The sequence below is a fragment of the Vanacampus margaritifer genome, chromosome 12, assembly GCF_051991255.1.
Source record: "Vanacampus margaritifer isolate UIUO_Vmar chromosome 12, RoL_Vmar_1.0, whole genome shotgun sequence".
Taxonomy (NCBI): Eukaryota; Metazoa; Chordata; class Actinopteri; order Syngnathiformes; family Syngnathidae; genus Vanacampus; species Vanacampus margaritifer.
In genome coordinates, this window is record NC_135443.1 from 7,502,590 (window position 1) to 7,518,283 (window position 15,694).

Genomic DNA, 15,694 nt, shown 5'->3' on the forward strand with positions numbered 1-15,694 from the left:
AAGACTGTGGAATTTCAAAGGTATGTAACTTCACAAAAAAAAAAAACGTTAGCCAAGGTCTGAAGTCATTCAGGAACTCCTTGTGCCCATGACCTTGAACTGGAATGTGCCCTTGTAAATCACACGGACATGATGTCCTGTACGTCATGACAGCGGTGCACTTTTGAATCTGTTCCCTCAACACTTTCACACCCATTAAAACAATTCAGTTCATTTATAACAAGGCATTGTAGAGATCCGGCAAACGACGAGATGAGGATACGAAGGCGAGTCATGTCTCATTTACTCTCCATACAAAACTGTCAACGCAGCAAGCAGCTAGCAACTATCTTCTACCTAGTGATGGAAAAAATGAAGCTTCATGAAGCACTTGCGATATTTTTTGACCACTCTAGATGGCACTAATGGGTCAAAGATGCAATGGAAATGTAATCAATTTTCATTGCACTCGCCTTTATCTTTAAACCAAGACCACCATCTAGAGCAGTCAAAAAAAATATCGCAAGTGCTTCATGAAGCTTCATTTTCCCATCACTACTTATACCTATTCCTAGCTTTCATCCCTTTGAACCCAGGAACTCTTCCTTAAAAGTACACATTCCTGGCGGATGTTTCTCCTTTGTGCATCACCATACCGATAGCCTCCCGGGGAATTAGCCTAAGCAAATGTGCATAATCAAACAAGTCATGGAGTGCCAAGAAAAACAGTGACCGTGGTGGAGGGTGGTCCAAACAGCCCAAAACGGCTGCGCTTAGCAGGGGTTGGTCCGGAGACAACAGAGAGGAGGTGATCGTGAAGGCAGGACCAAACGCAGCGGCACATCAACGTTCATATGAGTAGTCTTGAGTCCACCTATCATGATCCACTCTGGTTTACCTCCTGTGTCCACCAGGTCAACGACTTCTGGCAACCCGTTGGTCCTGTCCACCACAGTGAGAAGTGAAACCGTGAGGGGGAGGCAGTGATCCAAGCAGGTCCACATTCACAGGGTCAAAACGTTTCTCCGGCACTAGAAATGGTGCCAACGGGGCTCTGGTATTGTGTTGAACCTTGGCACACTCACAGGATCCATCCCACGTCCTGACATCTTTCCTGACATCCGGCCAGACGAACTTAACACACACCAAATTAGTGGAGGACTTCGCACCCAGGTGGAAAATCCCGGCGGGGAGTTATTGGTCGGTGGAGACATCGCAGAGGAGTTGGGCATTGACATCAGACTTTCAGCCACAGTCTGGTGCAGGTTGTATTATATTTGTGTAGTTTTAGCACCTTCTGGTGGGTTAGTTTATTAGTGCAGTTTAATTTGAATTAGGAATGTTTTGGCCACTGCAGTGGTTTTCCAACATTTTTGTCAACAAAACATTACTTTTCGCCCGCTTCAAGCTGAACACAACATTGTGAACTATATAGACCAGGATACACAACATTCGGGTTGACCACTCTATCACTTGAGCCATGTCACCCATTACCGACAGCATACATATTCCAGAAGGCGGAACCCAAGGCAATCTATTGGCTTACTTGCCAGTTAGAAGTTCAAATATCAGGATTCCTAAAGACCAGCAGTCAGCTCCAAAGTCATGGCCTTTGTTCATGATGACTTCTGGTGCCACATACTCCGGGGTGCCACAGAAAGTCCAGGTCTTCTTTCCAAGACCAATCTTTTTCGCAAAACCGAAGTCTGCCTGTGGAAACCGGAAACAGAAAGCTTGTCAGTACTGAATGTATGGAATATCGTTAACTATTTTTTAAAATAATAACTTACCATTTTGACATAACCTTCTGCATCAAGTAGAAGGTTTTCGGGCTTGAGGTCTCTATATATGATGCCCATGGTGTGGAGATAATCAAAAGCCTCTAAGACACAACCTATGCAAAATCTGGCCGTGGGTTCATCAAAAAAATTCCTAATGGGAAAAAATAAGCATGTTAAAGGAGTCAAAAAATCATAAATGTGTGTGTGTATATATATATATATATATATTTTTTTAATTTCCATTTATATATATTTTTTTTATTTAATTTTCAAATTATTTATTTTTAATACGTTTTAATTTTCACTTTTAGTCATTTATTTATTTATTTATTTAGTCATTCTTTTATATGTTTTTACTTTATTTTTTTTGTCACTTGTTTATATGTTCAGTAAACAAACAAACAAACAAACAAACAAAAACCAAACAAGAAATGTCTGAGGTTACAATACTCCCGCCAACATGTGACATTGGTAACAGTTTAAGAAACGGAGTGATGAATTTGACAATAACATTGTTGTGTGTCAGATTGAAAAATGAAGAGTAAATTCATCAGACTCACATGTCACGCAGCACAGTCCACAGCTCCCCTCCAAGACACACCTCCAACAACATGTAGACATATTTATTGTCGCGAAATGTTCGAAATAACCTAGAATTGATCACAAGATAAAATGTCTTTACCCATCTCGAAATGGGAGACAGACTTGTCTATAGCACCTGAACCTGACTTTTGGATTCAAGTTTGTGAAAACGCATTTAAAATGACAAAACACACAAATTTACAACTTATCCAATATAAAATTATTCACAGAACATACATTACTCAATATATGATGAAGAAAATGGGACTCTCAGACTCCGACATTTGTCTCCAATGCTTACAAAACACTACAGACACTTATGTTCATGCTTTATGGTTATGTACTCCGGTTATGTATTTCTGGACTAAAGTCTTGGAAAAACTTTCCGCTATTTTGGACTGTAGGATACCTTTATCTCCAAACTTGTGTTTGCTAGGTGACCTAACAACAACTGACTTACCACATAAACAATTTCAATCTACACTTGTAGCCCTTACTATCGCGAAAAAAAACAATTCTTGTTAACTGGAAAAATAAACAAACTCTGAATATCGACCAATGGTCTAACCTCCTCATAAATCACATTTTAATGGAAAAAATATCTGCCTCAAATAAAAACCAAATATCAAAATTTATAGAAACATGGTCTACGTATATAGAATTTTTTTTAACCTAATTCTGGTTACTTAATTCTGTCTGTTAGCGAGAGCCACTACATCGTGATAACTTACATTGATGTTTCTGCATTTGGCAATTTATTATTATATTATATTATTAGTATGGGATTTTTTTTAATGGGCTTTAGGTGAACTGATGAATACACACGCTCGCACGCACGCACGCACGCACGCACGCACACACACACGCACATACACATACTCACCCACATACAAAAAAAAAAATATATATATATATATATGTGTGTGTGTATATGTTTATATATGTATATATATTTAAAAAAAAAACATTTATTAAAAATTTTTAAATTTATTTGTTTTTTTAAAAAAAGGAGAGCAATGATGATGTCAAATCGAATGAACAATACTGAGCTCTCCTGGAAAAAAAAAAAAAAAGAGAAAAAAAAAAAGATCACAAGAAAGTTGATATTTCAATTTGGATACAATAACAACTTTCCATCATTTTCTATGAATTTTCATTATTACATTTCCTACCGGGATGCACAAAAAAAATAAATAAATCAAAACTGAGTTCGAATAGTGTGGGAAAAGTTCAAAGGTAGACCTTGCATTTTGGCTGAACTTATCTATCTGAAAGACTGCTTGCACAAGGCTTTTGTGCTATAAAGTCATAGTCAAGATAAATTTTCGCAAAGTGGTGGGATCCCAGAGAGGAGCATTCTGCAGCACACTCCTTAGCAACTCCATGAGAAGCCAGCCTATAGAGCAACTCACATACTGTACTCTCCTCCACTTCAAGCCATTTTTTTTTTTTACATTCTCGTGGGCCTACAATCCATCCTGAACCCAACCTCTGAAAATATAAAAACAATTGCCATCGTAGTTTTGGATTTTATGGGCGTTAAGCTTCTTTGTCACCATATAGTGCGCTCATAAGTTTACATACCCCTGGAGTATGTATGTGTGTGTGTGTGTTTATCAACAATAACTGGAAAGGTGCTCACCTGATGATAAACGGCGAATTGGTTTGTTGAAGGATGTTCTTCTCTGAGTAAATGTGTTCCTGTTGTCTGGTGTCTACAACATGCTTCTTCTTAATGCATTTCAAAGCAAATGTAGAGTCCTCATCTTTTAGCTTCACCTGAGACACAGAAATCAGGGAAAAATATCAAACGCTCAACAACAGGCAGTTCCACATACCAAAACATGCTACAATCCTGTTAGCCTTTTTAATGTGTAATCCCAGACAGCTGTACTGCTTTGCAACATGTAGCGGGTTCGGAAAGTATTCTGGCCACTTTAAATTTTTCATTCTTTGTTTTATTGTAGCTATAAAACTAATACATTGTAATTTTATTGTACACTAACACCCTTTTTTTTTTTTTAAAAAAACATGGCCATTCAGTAAGTATTCAGACAACTACACTTACTTAATTCACATGTTGTCCATTTCTTCTGATCCTCCTTAAGATAGTTCTATTCCTCCATTGGAATCCAGTTTCCGTATTTTCCCGACTATAAGGCGCACTTAAAAGTCTTAAATTCTCTCAAAAATCGACAGTGGGCTTAATAGTGAGTTGCGTCATTTGTGTGCAAAATCTGTAAATGTTGTTGTGCGACTTCGCTTGACTGTCTATGTGGGAGCATTTTTGCCGACATATTGCTTATATGCAGGAAATCCGGCCCTGGTTGAGGACTGGCAGGCATGAGAAGCCGAAAGACTCAACTGAAAGATGACGTGGGTCTTTCGGTTTCTCATGCCTGCCAGTCTTCAACCAGGGCGTCGACGCATCCCCCGTCGGTGACATTTCGTGTCATACTGTATGTCCGCCGCCGATAGATGAACGCGCTTGTTTAAGGGCCATCATTTTGTGATTGATCAATTTATGATCGGAAAACCTCATCAACATTTCTTAAGGCATAGGTGTCAAACTCCGGTCCTCGAGGTTTTTGGATGTTTCCCTTCTCCAACACAGCTGATATATGATCAGCTCATCAGCAAGCTCTGCGTAAGCCTGATAACGATCCTGCTGATTGGAATCAGCTTGTGTTGGAAGAGGGAAACCTCCAAAACCTGCAGGACAGCGGGCCTCGAGGACGGGACTTTGACACCTATGTCTTAAGCTGTCTTAAGATGTATTAATAACCAAAATCCAGATATCTCAAGACATTTTTGTACATCAAGACATCTTAAGACAAATGCACACACAACCCTCCCTCCCGCTGGCCTGCGCTCATTTGCAAAATTACCAACACCGGGTCTAATCCACCCCCGCGCAGAGATACGCCACATGTTGTGCAGGGCTTATGCCGATCACAAAAACAGAGCCTCTAATTCTTACATCTTACGTCAGAAAATAACTGAGGAATAATATAAATAATTTGTAATGAGGCGATGAGTTTGAAATCTCTGTAATTTGATGAGACATTGCAAATTAATAATAATCTGAGTTTACCAGCTCCACTCGGCCGAATCCTCCCATGCCCAGTGTTGCTATCACCTCCAAGTGTTGGAAAGGCTGATTATGTGCTAACGGGACAATCCTCTCCTTTAACCTTCTTAGTTCTTCAGAATCAATCTGTGGTGAATGTGGCCTGAGACAAGAATACGGCAGGTTATTTTTTGAATGCTTTCCTGTATTTATCAAAGTAAAAGAATCCTGTGGAAGAATTTAAAATATGATACACAGTCCAGGAGCAGGAAAACACTCACAGGGCATTCCTCCTTTCATCACTCCTGGAAAGTTCTTCTACGTATTCTTTCAGATAAGCCTGAAGTTCCTCATAGGTTCCCACCATCTGGTTAAAGTTGCTGGAGATAGAATAAATCTTTTTGATTAGATTGATTATTTATTGATTGTATGTTCTAATATCAATTCATTTTGATCATCGGAAATTCTATGCTAATGGAATCAGTGTGGAAATTTACTGGACATAAAAAAAGATAGATAAAAAAAAAAAATTATACTTGAGATGAGGTCCGTGATGGTAAAATTCTAGTGTGAAAAAAAATGCGTGAAGGTTAAAGCAAGTACTCACTCTCTGTCCACAACCAGACATTGTGTGTCATTCTCATTGCAGATGATGTTGGCTGAGCGAAGATCTTCACTTGATACATGTAGCAACAAAATAAGAGGGGGAAAATGCAATTTAGAGTCATCGAATAACCTAACCTTACATCTTGTGGTAGGAAGACAACGTAGACTCGCACAAGCACACAGAGATTGATGACGATGATATTTATGCATATTTTATATATATATACACATAACAAACAATTGTTAATTATGGAACACCTAAGAAAGGGGAAGCACATTGTTTACACATACAGCTTGAAATGAGGCATTCTGGGACGTCACCGTTTATCGTTCCTGTCTGGGGAGTGACGCCACGTAAGTGCCATGTCCTTTTTTAAAATTTATTATTATTTATTACAAATTAAGGAGAGAGATTTTGCATTTTCAAGCTGGAAATCTAGTCCCTATTTGAGTTTGTGTCAGCAAAAGATGCTTGTTTTTTATTGTATTATTTTATGTATTTAAGTGAAGTCTAGAAAGACTTAAAAAAAACAAAAAAAAACAAGTAGCCCTTTTATGTTAAGTGAAATCCAGAAAGACCCATAATTATTATTTTTTTTTATTATGTTAAGCCAAAAATGGCTGTCTTGATGTTATTTGTAATTAACTCATTCACTGCCATTGACGGCTATAGACGTCAAAAATTCATTTGAACTATTTCTATTAGTTAAACATTTTTTTCCACTTTTGTTAACAAGAATGTGAAAACCCAATTTTTTTTTATTGTACATTTATAACTTTTAATATGTGATTAATCGTGAGTTAACTAGTTAAGTCATGCGATAAATTACAATTAAAATTTTAATCGCCTGACGCCCCAAATTTTTTATAATCTTTTTTAATTTTTTTATTTATCGCGTCAGGTGAATACAATTTTTCATTGCAATTAATCACATGACTTCAATAATTAACTCACGATTAATCACAAATGTTATATCTGTTCTAAATGTACAATACGTTTTTTTTTAGGTTTTCATACTCTCATTAACAAAAGTGGAAAACTAATAGAAATAGTTCAAATGAATTTTTGACGTCTACAGCCGTCAATGGCAGTGAATGAGTTAAAAACAAAACTTTATTTTGAATGGCCACTGTTAAAAATGTACGATACTATACTATACTATAATCTTGACATTATTGCTTTCGAATCAGAGCCATTGCAATTGATCAATTTGATTTCCCAACCCTGCAAACAGGTAATAAATATGTTATTAACATACCTTTTTTTTTTTTTTTTTTAACATACCTGATGAGAGCTTTCTCTCCAAAGTAGTCTCCAACTCCAAGGGTCTTGATTTCCTGAGGCTCAGCAAAACCTTCTGTACTTTGTGTCACAATAACCTACAAGATATCCAACACGACATTTTCCAAATCAACATTTGTCAGCTGGTGCAACAACTAACATTCAACAATAGATGTGTGAAGATAAAATCTGTTGACCAAATGAGTAAATTACAACCACCGAAACATACGGACTCACATGACGTCACGTGCGGCACCCCGCATTGTGTGCCGTGCACGGAATGGCAAATATTGAATTTGGACGAACAAAGGCGTGTCCGGAGAAGATAAACGGATAAATGGAAAAGATTTCCAACCGACAAGGTCTACCAAAGTGTGTTCTGACCATTTTGTTTAAGGTAAGTATTACTTTTAAATTAGGGATGAGTGAGTACCTGTTTTTTGTTCGACCATCTAAATTATCTGTATTTGGCAGAGGCAGGGCTTAAAAACGGAAGTGGGCTGGATTTAACAGAAAGTGGGTGGGGCTTACATCAATACGTTATTTTTAGTGTGAGTTTTTTCTACCCCCAATGTTTTTTTTTTAATCAGGCGATGTTGTTAAGGTTGATCAACTGTACACCTCTGGAGACAATTTTCTAAATAAATTCGACTTGACTTGATTTAGACTTGCATATTAAGAAACGTTTTCGAGTTTTTTGAGCTCTTACTATAGAGAAGTTAATTTAGATTCTGATATTCAGGTCTGCATTCGATGTAACACGTTGTGCGTAAATGAGATGTGCAACTTACTTCTCCTTTTGCAATAATAAAGAACGTGTCCCCATCTTCACCTTCGCGAATAATGTACTCTCCCTTTTCAAAAGAGTCCTGCAAAGAGGAAACATACTTGGCCCACACTGGATATTTCCATACATTGGTTTAAAGGGAAAGTTTCTGTGTGGAAATAAGATCAAATATTGGAAAGACTCACAACTTCAAGACAATCAACAATCTTGGCAAGTTTCTCTTCTGGCAGTTCTTGAAGCAGAGACACACTTTAAAAACAAGCAGACAAACAAAGATCCCCGTAAAAAACACAACACTATGTGTGTATTAAAATCCATTATTTAACATTGTTGGCGTTTTTTGAATTAATGACTTGTCACTTGTCAGTACTACATACAAATACAATACTACAGTCAGTACTACTACTAATAATAAAATTAATATTGGCTCTGATAGAGATTATATGACATTGCGTTTTTTTCGGGACTAGTGCATGTCTAGCACGAGGCGGGTTAGACTGGGTGTTGGTAATTTCACAGATGCGCGCAATCCAGCGTATTTAAAAACTTTGTGCGGGTATGAGCACAGCCAACTCCATCGGCCGGCAATCAAAGTGGCACACTCACATCTCACATAGAGAGAGGTTTTTTTTGTCTTCATGAGTATACTTGGTATTGGAGTAATCCAAAAAGAATCCAAAGTAATCAAGTTACGTCACTAACTACATTTTTTTAGCAGGTAACTTGCAACTGTAACGGAATACATTTTGAAAGTAACCTTACCAACCCTGCTTACTTATTATGCCTGTATCGTAATATTGTATCAAGACTTTCAGTTTTAGTTTAATTAACTTTAACTTCATTTTTCAGTCATTCTACTATATTTGAGCCAACTAGTTTGAGAGCAGGCGAGGACTCAACAGTGGCATTTTTTCCACCGAATTAAAAAAGTAAAACTGCAAAATAATCCACATTTTGAAAAAAAAGTACTTGCAATTTAATAACGTGTTTTGTTTTTGTCAGGGTTCTTTACCTGCGCAAAAAGCTGAAATACTCTTCATTCCTGGCTTGTGCAGTCCGCATCATAATAGCCTGGAATGTCTGGCGATCCAAGGTCCATATACGGGACTCGGTCACGGCTGTATGACAACAATTACGTTAATGACAGTGAGACATTGAAAAAAAAAAAATAATTAAATAACAGTCAAAGCTATTGTAGCTCACTTCATGTAATTCCCTCTTATTGGTTGATATAATGGTCAACATAATGCGAAGAAAACATCCTTACTACTCTACCACAAAATAAAAGTACAAACCTGGGAAATGATTGGTGAGCTTTGTCAGTTTGCTCATACAATTAATTAATTAATTAATAAAATAAATAAATAATGAATTAATTAATTAATTAACACATTTAATTTTTAAGTTGCTTTGAGTTGTTGATTAAAATTACATTAACATATCGGTACTTAATTAGACACAAAAACAAAACAAAAAACATGCCTTCTGTATTTTTAAACCACTAATGCATTTTAGCTTAGCTTTTCCGAGTCAGGACTCCCACGTGATTATCTGTGTATATCCCTCCATCTCTCTTCCTTGCCAACATGAGTACCACTATGGCATGTTCTCTAGGCACTTAGATTATTATTATTTTTTTAACTCATTCACTCCCAGCCATTTTCGCTGAAGCAACCCCCTTCGCTCCCGGCTGTTTTACTGGATTTTGACTAATTTTGCAATATATATTATGCAATATTTTGTTCTATTGCTCTGAAAAAAAACATGGAACCTACCAAAGGCAAGATTAGAGTCTGTTCTTTCATCAGGAAAAAAGTATATTTGTATTTGTTTCCGTTTAGCAAATAGCATTAGAATATAGCTAAGTTTCATCATTATTCACAAACCTGTTGAAAACAATGGGTAAAAGAGCTTTTTGCAACATGGCCCTGGTTGATCTCTTATACTCTGCTGCCACCTGATGGCCGTTTTTGTAAAAAACTACCATTGCTTTAAGCGACCTCTTCAGGTCAGAGGCTGCATTAAAGCCTTCTGTATGCTCTCGCACAAGGCTCTCCAATTCCGGTCCTGCAGATTTGAGATGTTTCCGCTGGTTATATGAATCAGGTGTCCTAGCGGGCGTTAACATCTAAAATAGAACGTGTTTATAGGTTTTTGGGAGCAAATGAGTTAATAAGAGTTCTAGAGTGTTCAGAAAAGTATCGCTAAGTCAGCAAACATAGCCTTGACAGTACTCACCTTTTACAGTGGCTGTTCTTTTGCAATTATACAATATTGCCAATTCTCCAAATGCCGTTCCAGGATACATCTCACCAAGCAACTTGCCACTCTGTATGACTTCCAGCAAGCCATCTGAAATGCACAACATATACTTACAGTATTTAATTAGTAGCAATCTTATCATACGGTCTTTGGGCCCGCGGACAGCATGCTTGCTGGTGACGACTTTTATACAGTGAGTAAACTGACCTGCTAAAACATAGAGGTAATTTCCAGATTCACCCTCCTGGATGACAAGCTGTCCTTGAGCGTACACCTTCTCATACATACTGTCAACCATCTCCCTCATGTGCTGTGGCTCCAGTCGCTTCAGGAAGTCATTATTGGTGATGGCGCCATTCATGAGCCTTTTAATTCTGAAATGGGAAGACGTTATTTAGGTAGAAATGACACTATGGAGGTAAGCCTGTTATGATACACATATCCAAACTGAAATTGTGACACTCCAGGTAAGACAGCGATGGGGAACTAGCAGCCCCTTGATTAACTCATTCACTGCCATTGACGGCTATTGACGTAAAAAATTCATTTGAACTATTTCTATTAGTTAAATTTTTTTCCACTTTTGCTAACAAGAGTATGAAAACCTAGATTTTTTTTTATTGTACATTTAGAACAGATATAACATTTATGATTAATCGTGAGTTAACTATTGAAGTCAATAATTAATTACATTTAAAAATTTTATTCACCTGACGCGAATTAGAAAAAAGAAGAAAAGATGATTAAAAAATTAGGAGCGTCAGGCGATTACATTTTTTCAATCATAATTAATTGCATGACTTCACGAGTTAATTCACGATTAATCACAAATTTTATATCTGTTCTAAATGTACAATAAAAATAATCTAGGTTTTCATACTCTTGTTAACAAAAGTGGATTTTTTTTTAACTAATAGAAATTGTTACAATGAACATTTGCCGTCTATAACCGTCAATGGCAGTGAATGAGTTAATTATCAGGAAGAAAAAATATTTTCCTTTTTTCGGCCACAGACATACTAAAAAATTTTTTTTTTTCAAAAAACGCTGATAAACATTCAAAATACGGTGGGTAAATAGGGAAAACAATCCTGGAAAATAAATATATCACAATATGCAAATTTGTGGGTTCCAAACTGCAAACATGCATCAACTTTAGTTGTAAGTTGCAATATCACCATTCACCACTAGATGGCAGAGCTGGCTTAGTTGCGATTACACCAGGTACTGCCCGATACATCGAGTCGGCCTAATTATTATTTTTTTGCTGTTTTGGAATTTAAAAAGATTTAAAAACAAACAAAACAACAACTTAAAATTATAATTTAAATATAAAAATTTTGAGTGAGTTGACTTTGTGAAAAATGCACAGTGGGAGGCAGAATAATATCATGTTCATTTAAAAAAAAATAATAATAATTGAGATGCACCCGTCTTAAGATGTAAGATGGCAGAATTGTGTTGCTCTGCCAAGAAAATTGAGATGCACCCATTGTTACTCCGAGCGCATGTGCACTAGTCTACAAATTAGAGCTTTTAATGTTCAGACGTGTTTTATTTATTTTTTGAAAAAAGGAAATATTTTCCATTGTTTTCATTCATATTTTGAATAATCATACCCAGTCGTGCATGTGCAATCGCATTCTTATTCAGGAGATTCCCTGTGTGTGTGCGTGCGTGCATGCGCATGCTTTTGTTCATTACCACATGACACAAAATTAGTACTAGTGCAGTGAGAGTAAAAAAAAAGACGCTGCTAAATGAAATCAGGGTGTTTTGTGCAAGCAAAACAACGGATTTCGTAATTGAAGCCTAAAATGACTCTGCTTGGGGATTCAGATCCTGTAGCCTTTTGTTCCTCTTTGTGTCTCCCTATTATCTCGCCATAATAATGCTGCCTTTCACATCTGCATAAGCAGAGTAGGTGGGAGTGATTGCATCTTTTCATCATATTGACAATGATATTCTGTTGGGTTATTGAAACACAGTATTGCCATGACCACCCATTTTCCATCAAATGCAGAGGAAAGAGACAAATAACTTCCTAATGATGAAGTTAAAAACTGAAGTTAAAAAAATACGGCACCAGCAGAGAGGCCAATTCTGCCAAAATTCATTGCCATAGTTTGAGCCAAATTACGGTATAGGAAATTTAAAGATCATCATTTGAAGAAATGTATTCAGAGATGGAAATAAATTAAGATAAAAAATTAAAGCATGTTTGTAATTATCACTTTTTTTTTTTTATTATGGCATACTTTTTTTTTTAATATTTACAAAGTAAGTTAAAAAAAACCTAAAGAACACAAAAAAAGTTGTTAGATATGTTGCTAGTTGCTTTTGACAAAAAAAAAAAAAAGTCGCCAAGTGGCTTTGGAAAGTCACCAGATTTAGCGAGAAAGTCGCCAAGTTGGCAAAAAATGAGATGCACCCGTCTTCAGGCCGAGTGCAGTCTACTTTCTGTTAGCAAATTGCCAGTTATTTTGAAGGTGCCGCTGCTGTGTCCACCAGAACACCCAAAAAGGTGCAAGATGGCAGATCCGGACGTTGACGTCACGTGTCACAAAATGGCCGTCCGCGCAACCATTTTGGCAGCATACTATATACCACTTTGAGTAAATGGCAAACGCCACTCTTTAAAAATGATCGACAGCTGTTGTGGACCACCTGCCACAACGAGAAGAAGCAAAAAAAAAGGGTCGAGGAACCAATGCGTAGCCAATGTTAGCATGTGCTAACTGCTAGCACACGCAAAATGTGGGGGAAATAATCTGTTTCGTTCATTAGTGCTGCTACGATTTAATAGATATTACACAGTTGAATTTAATAACTGACCACCACCATAAAGAAGACATTTTAACGATATAAATGACGGCGGCCGCGGCCGATTTAACAGCTGCTAAGTTGCTAACGTACCACAATAACATTGCAAGACTTGCACCAAACTGCTAACTTCGATGGCATTTTGACCGGATTGTACAAACTTGTAAAGCCTTCGAATGATCAGATTTGAAAGCACTCATCGGCAAGAGAGGAGGTAATTCCACGTGGATACTTCATCGGCAATCCAACATGTCCACCTCGCGGTCCTCGCGCGTGTATATCATGTCCTTGTCATCAAAGTGACTGTCAATGCTAGCTTTAGCCCTCCTCGCCGTTCTAGTCAATTAACGCTGCACCACTTCTTTCCTGCCACTAGGGGGGGCGTGTTCAGAGAAATAGTCTCTATTGTGTTGAGCCTCCACTAAAATCGAGAGCACGTGAACAGCCCTGCGTGTTTTATACTAAACAGTGCAAACTAAACAGTGCAAATTGTGTTTACTTACTCTGAATCTTTGTGTACGGGCTTCACCATGGAAACGTGAGTAGGTCTGAGCCCCCCACAAAAGTTTCCAGAAGTAGGTTCAGCAGAGACACCTTCCTTGGCTTTAAGCCTTTGTTGGACCTCCACGGCGACCTTGTGGAAACGACCTTCGTTGATGACGTTGAAGCGGGGGTGACACAGTCCTGGCGGAGCGCAACCCGAGCTGTTGTTGTACCCTAAAGCATCCTGTAGTTTGTCAATCTGCGAGACTTTGGCGTCTAGCTCCCTTTGCAGATTCTGCAAGTGAAGTTCTTGAGCTTCTAATGCTTGGTCCCTCTGTGCCAGCTCCACCTCCAGGTAGTTTATTCGCATCCTGAGATTCAGAAATTTTGATTACCGAGTGCAATCCGCATATAGTTGCTATATTACATAGGTAGCTTAATGCTACCCCTCTTTCAGTTGCTACCCCTCTTTCAGTTTTTGTTTTTGTTTCATTCTGTGCCTTTACTTTTTTTTTTAAAGACCAATAGTTGTGTATTTAGAAAAATTAGTAAAATTAAAAGCATTTCATTCATCAAATTGCAAATGTCTTGATACTTAAAATTCGTCATTTTTTTAATTATTATTTTTTTAAATCAAACTTACATTACTTAGTGCCAGTAGCACTTAAAACGATTCCAAATAAACCACAACTATGCTAATACTCCAAATAGTTCAAGAACAGCTTCAAATGTACTTCCCCTGTAATGACTTATGTTGTACATTATACACAAACAATATCTGACCACATTTCTGAGACTCGACTTGACTAACCTCAAAATTTCGGTTTCCAGGCCTGGGGGGTCTGTGTGGATGGAGGCTAGGCAGGTGTTCTCCTCAGCCCGTGGGGCCTTTATTGAACCATTGCCCATGTCCAAACATTGGCCTGCCACCATAGGAAATGCTCTCCGAGCTATTTGAAAGCGTTGTCTATTTGAGAAGATGTTCTGCAACAGGACACGCCTGATGTTGCAGTTTATAATTCTAAAAATGCAGTATAAGCACATCCACTAGAGGGCACTCTAGAGCAGTATTTCCAATTATAGGGTTAACAATAAAATGATCTTAACACACAATGATGTAACAATATAAACATGCCAGCTATCGAACTAAAGAAGAATGTAAAACTACTATTGCTGGCGTTGGACCAAAACTTTGTACCTCCAAAAATCGTTACTTCCCAGGAGACCCCAACAACAGCGTCGGCATGCTTGTTCAACCATTAAACATTACATCATCAAAGAGGGCAAGCCAGTTTAGATTGATCAATAATTTCCTAAATAAGTAAAATAACACCCACAAGTGGGGACTGACTAATAGTAAAGATTTTTGGAAAAATGTGAATTTTACCAACTTGTGGCCCAACGCCAGCAATATACAAAATGAATAAAAATGCAAACGACACAAATGCTTTATTTTCTAATAAAGCATGCATTTGTCAATCTAATGTATTTTAGGATATTACTTATTTCTGCACAAGTTGTCCTCTAAAATAGCATTCACAATTTAACGAATAGATAAGTGATTTCAATATTTACCTTTCAATTTTCTGTGGGGTAAAATCACATTGGTAATACGTGCTCTCCTAAGACATCGACGTCCAGCTGCATCTTCTCTTTTTGCTGCCCAAAAGCACAATGACACCATTTGCTGCAAGGGGCCGTTTTTTTTTCATGTGTTACCAAGGGCGCGTTTGATTAAATTGGAAGTATCTGGCAGCCCCTAGTGGTCTTAAACTGTTTGACATAGTGAGCGTGTGCGTGCGTGTGTGTTTGCTGTGAAGGACCAGTCAGAAGCACAGCGATTTTTTCACTGGCATGGCGAACCTTGACAGAACAGATCTAATCTGTAACCCTGTACAAGCAGCAACTCTTTTTTTTGTGTGTGTGTTGTCACAACCAATAACTTCACTCTCCCCTGTTTCCCTCCTGTAACCTGTTTTGAAAAATACACTAACAATAACCAAATAAATGTACTGCTACGTTTCAGATGTGATGCAATT

The 15,694-nt window shown here is 37.6% G+C and overlaps 1 protein-coding gene across 10 annotated transcripts in view; it reads right to left on the reverse strand.

The window, feature by feature from the left end:
- Positions 1-15,390, reverse strand: part of prkg2l (protein kinase cGMP-dependent 2, like) — a 26,502-nt gene extending 11,112 nt beyond the window's left edge. For 4 of the 10 annotated variants that reach the window (XR_013296251.1, XR_013296252.1, XR_013296250.1 and 1 more), the window contains exons 1-16: positions 15,231-15,384; positions 14,467-14,605; positions 13,676-14,026; positions 10,557-10,723; positions 10,326-10,439; positions 9,100-9,205; positions 8,273-8,336; positions 8,092-8,169; positions 7,304-7,398; positions 6,020-6,088; positions 5,694-5,792; positions 5,437-5,575; positions 3,985-4,121; positions 2,321-2,410; positions 1,770-1,911; positions 1,526-1,689 (exon numbers count right to left, since the gene is read on the reverse strand). Coding sequence is in view for 4 of the 10 variants with exons in the window: in XM_077582426.1 (XP_077438552.1) it covers positions 1,526-1,689; positions 1,770-1,911; positions 2,321-2,410; positions 3,985-4,121; positions 5,437-5,575; positions 5,694-5,792; positions 6,020-6,088; positions 7,304-7,398; positions 8,092-8,169; positions 8,273-8,336; positions 9,100-9,205; positions 10,326-10,439; positions 10,557-10,723; positions 13,676-14,026; positions 14,467-14,605; positions 15,231-15,339 (2,063 nt within the window). In the remaining 6 variants the exon portion in view is untranslated. Of the gene's footprint in view, positions 1-1,525; positions 1,690-1,769; positions 1,912-2,320; positions 2,411-3,984; positions 4,122-5,436; positions 5,576-5,693; positions 5,793-6,019; positions 6,089-7,303; positions 7,399-8,091; positions 8,170-8,272; positions 8,337-9,099; positions 9,206-10,325; positions 10,440-10,556; positions 10,724-13,675; positions 14,027-14,466; positions 14,677-15,230 lie in introns of those variants that run through there. The other 6 variants (XR_013296254.1, XR_013296255.1, XR_013296253.1 and 3 more) reach the window with 5 other exon arrangements.
- Between the last annotated feature and the right edge of the window lie 304 nt (positions 15,391-15,694).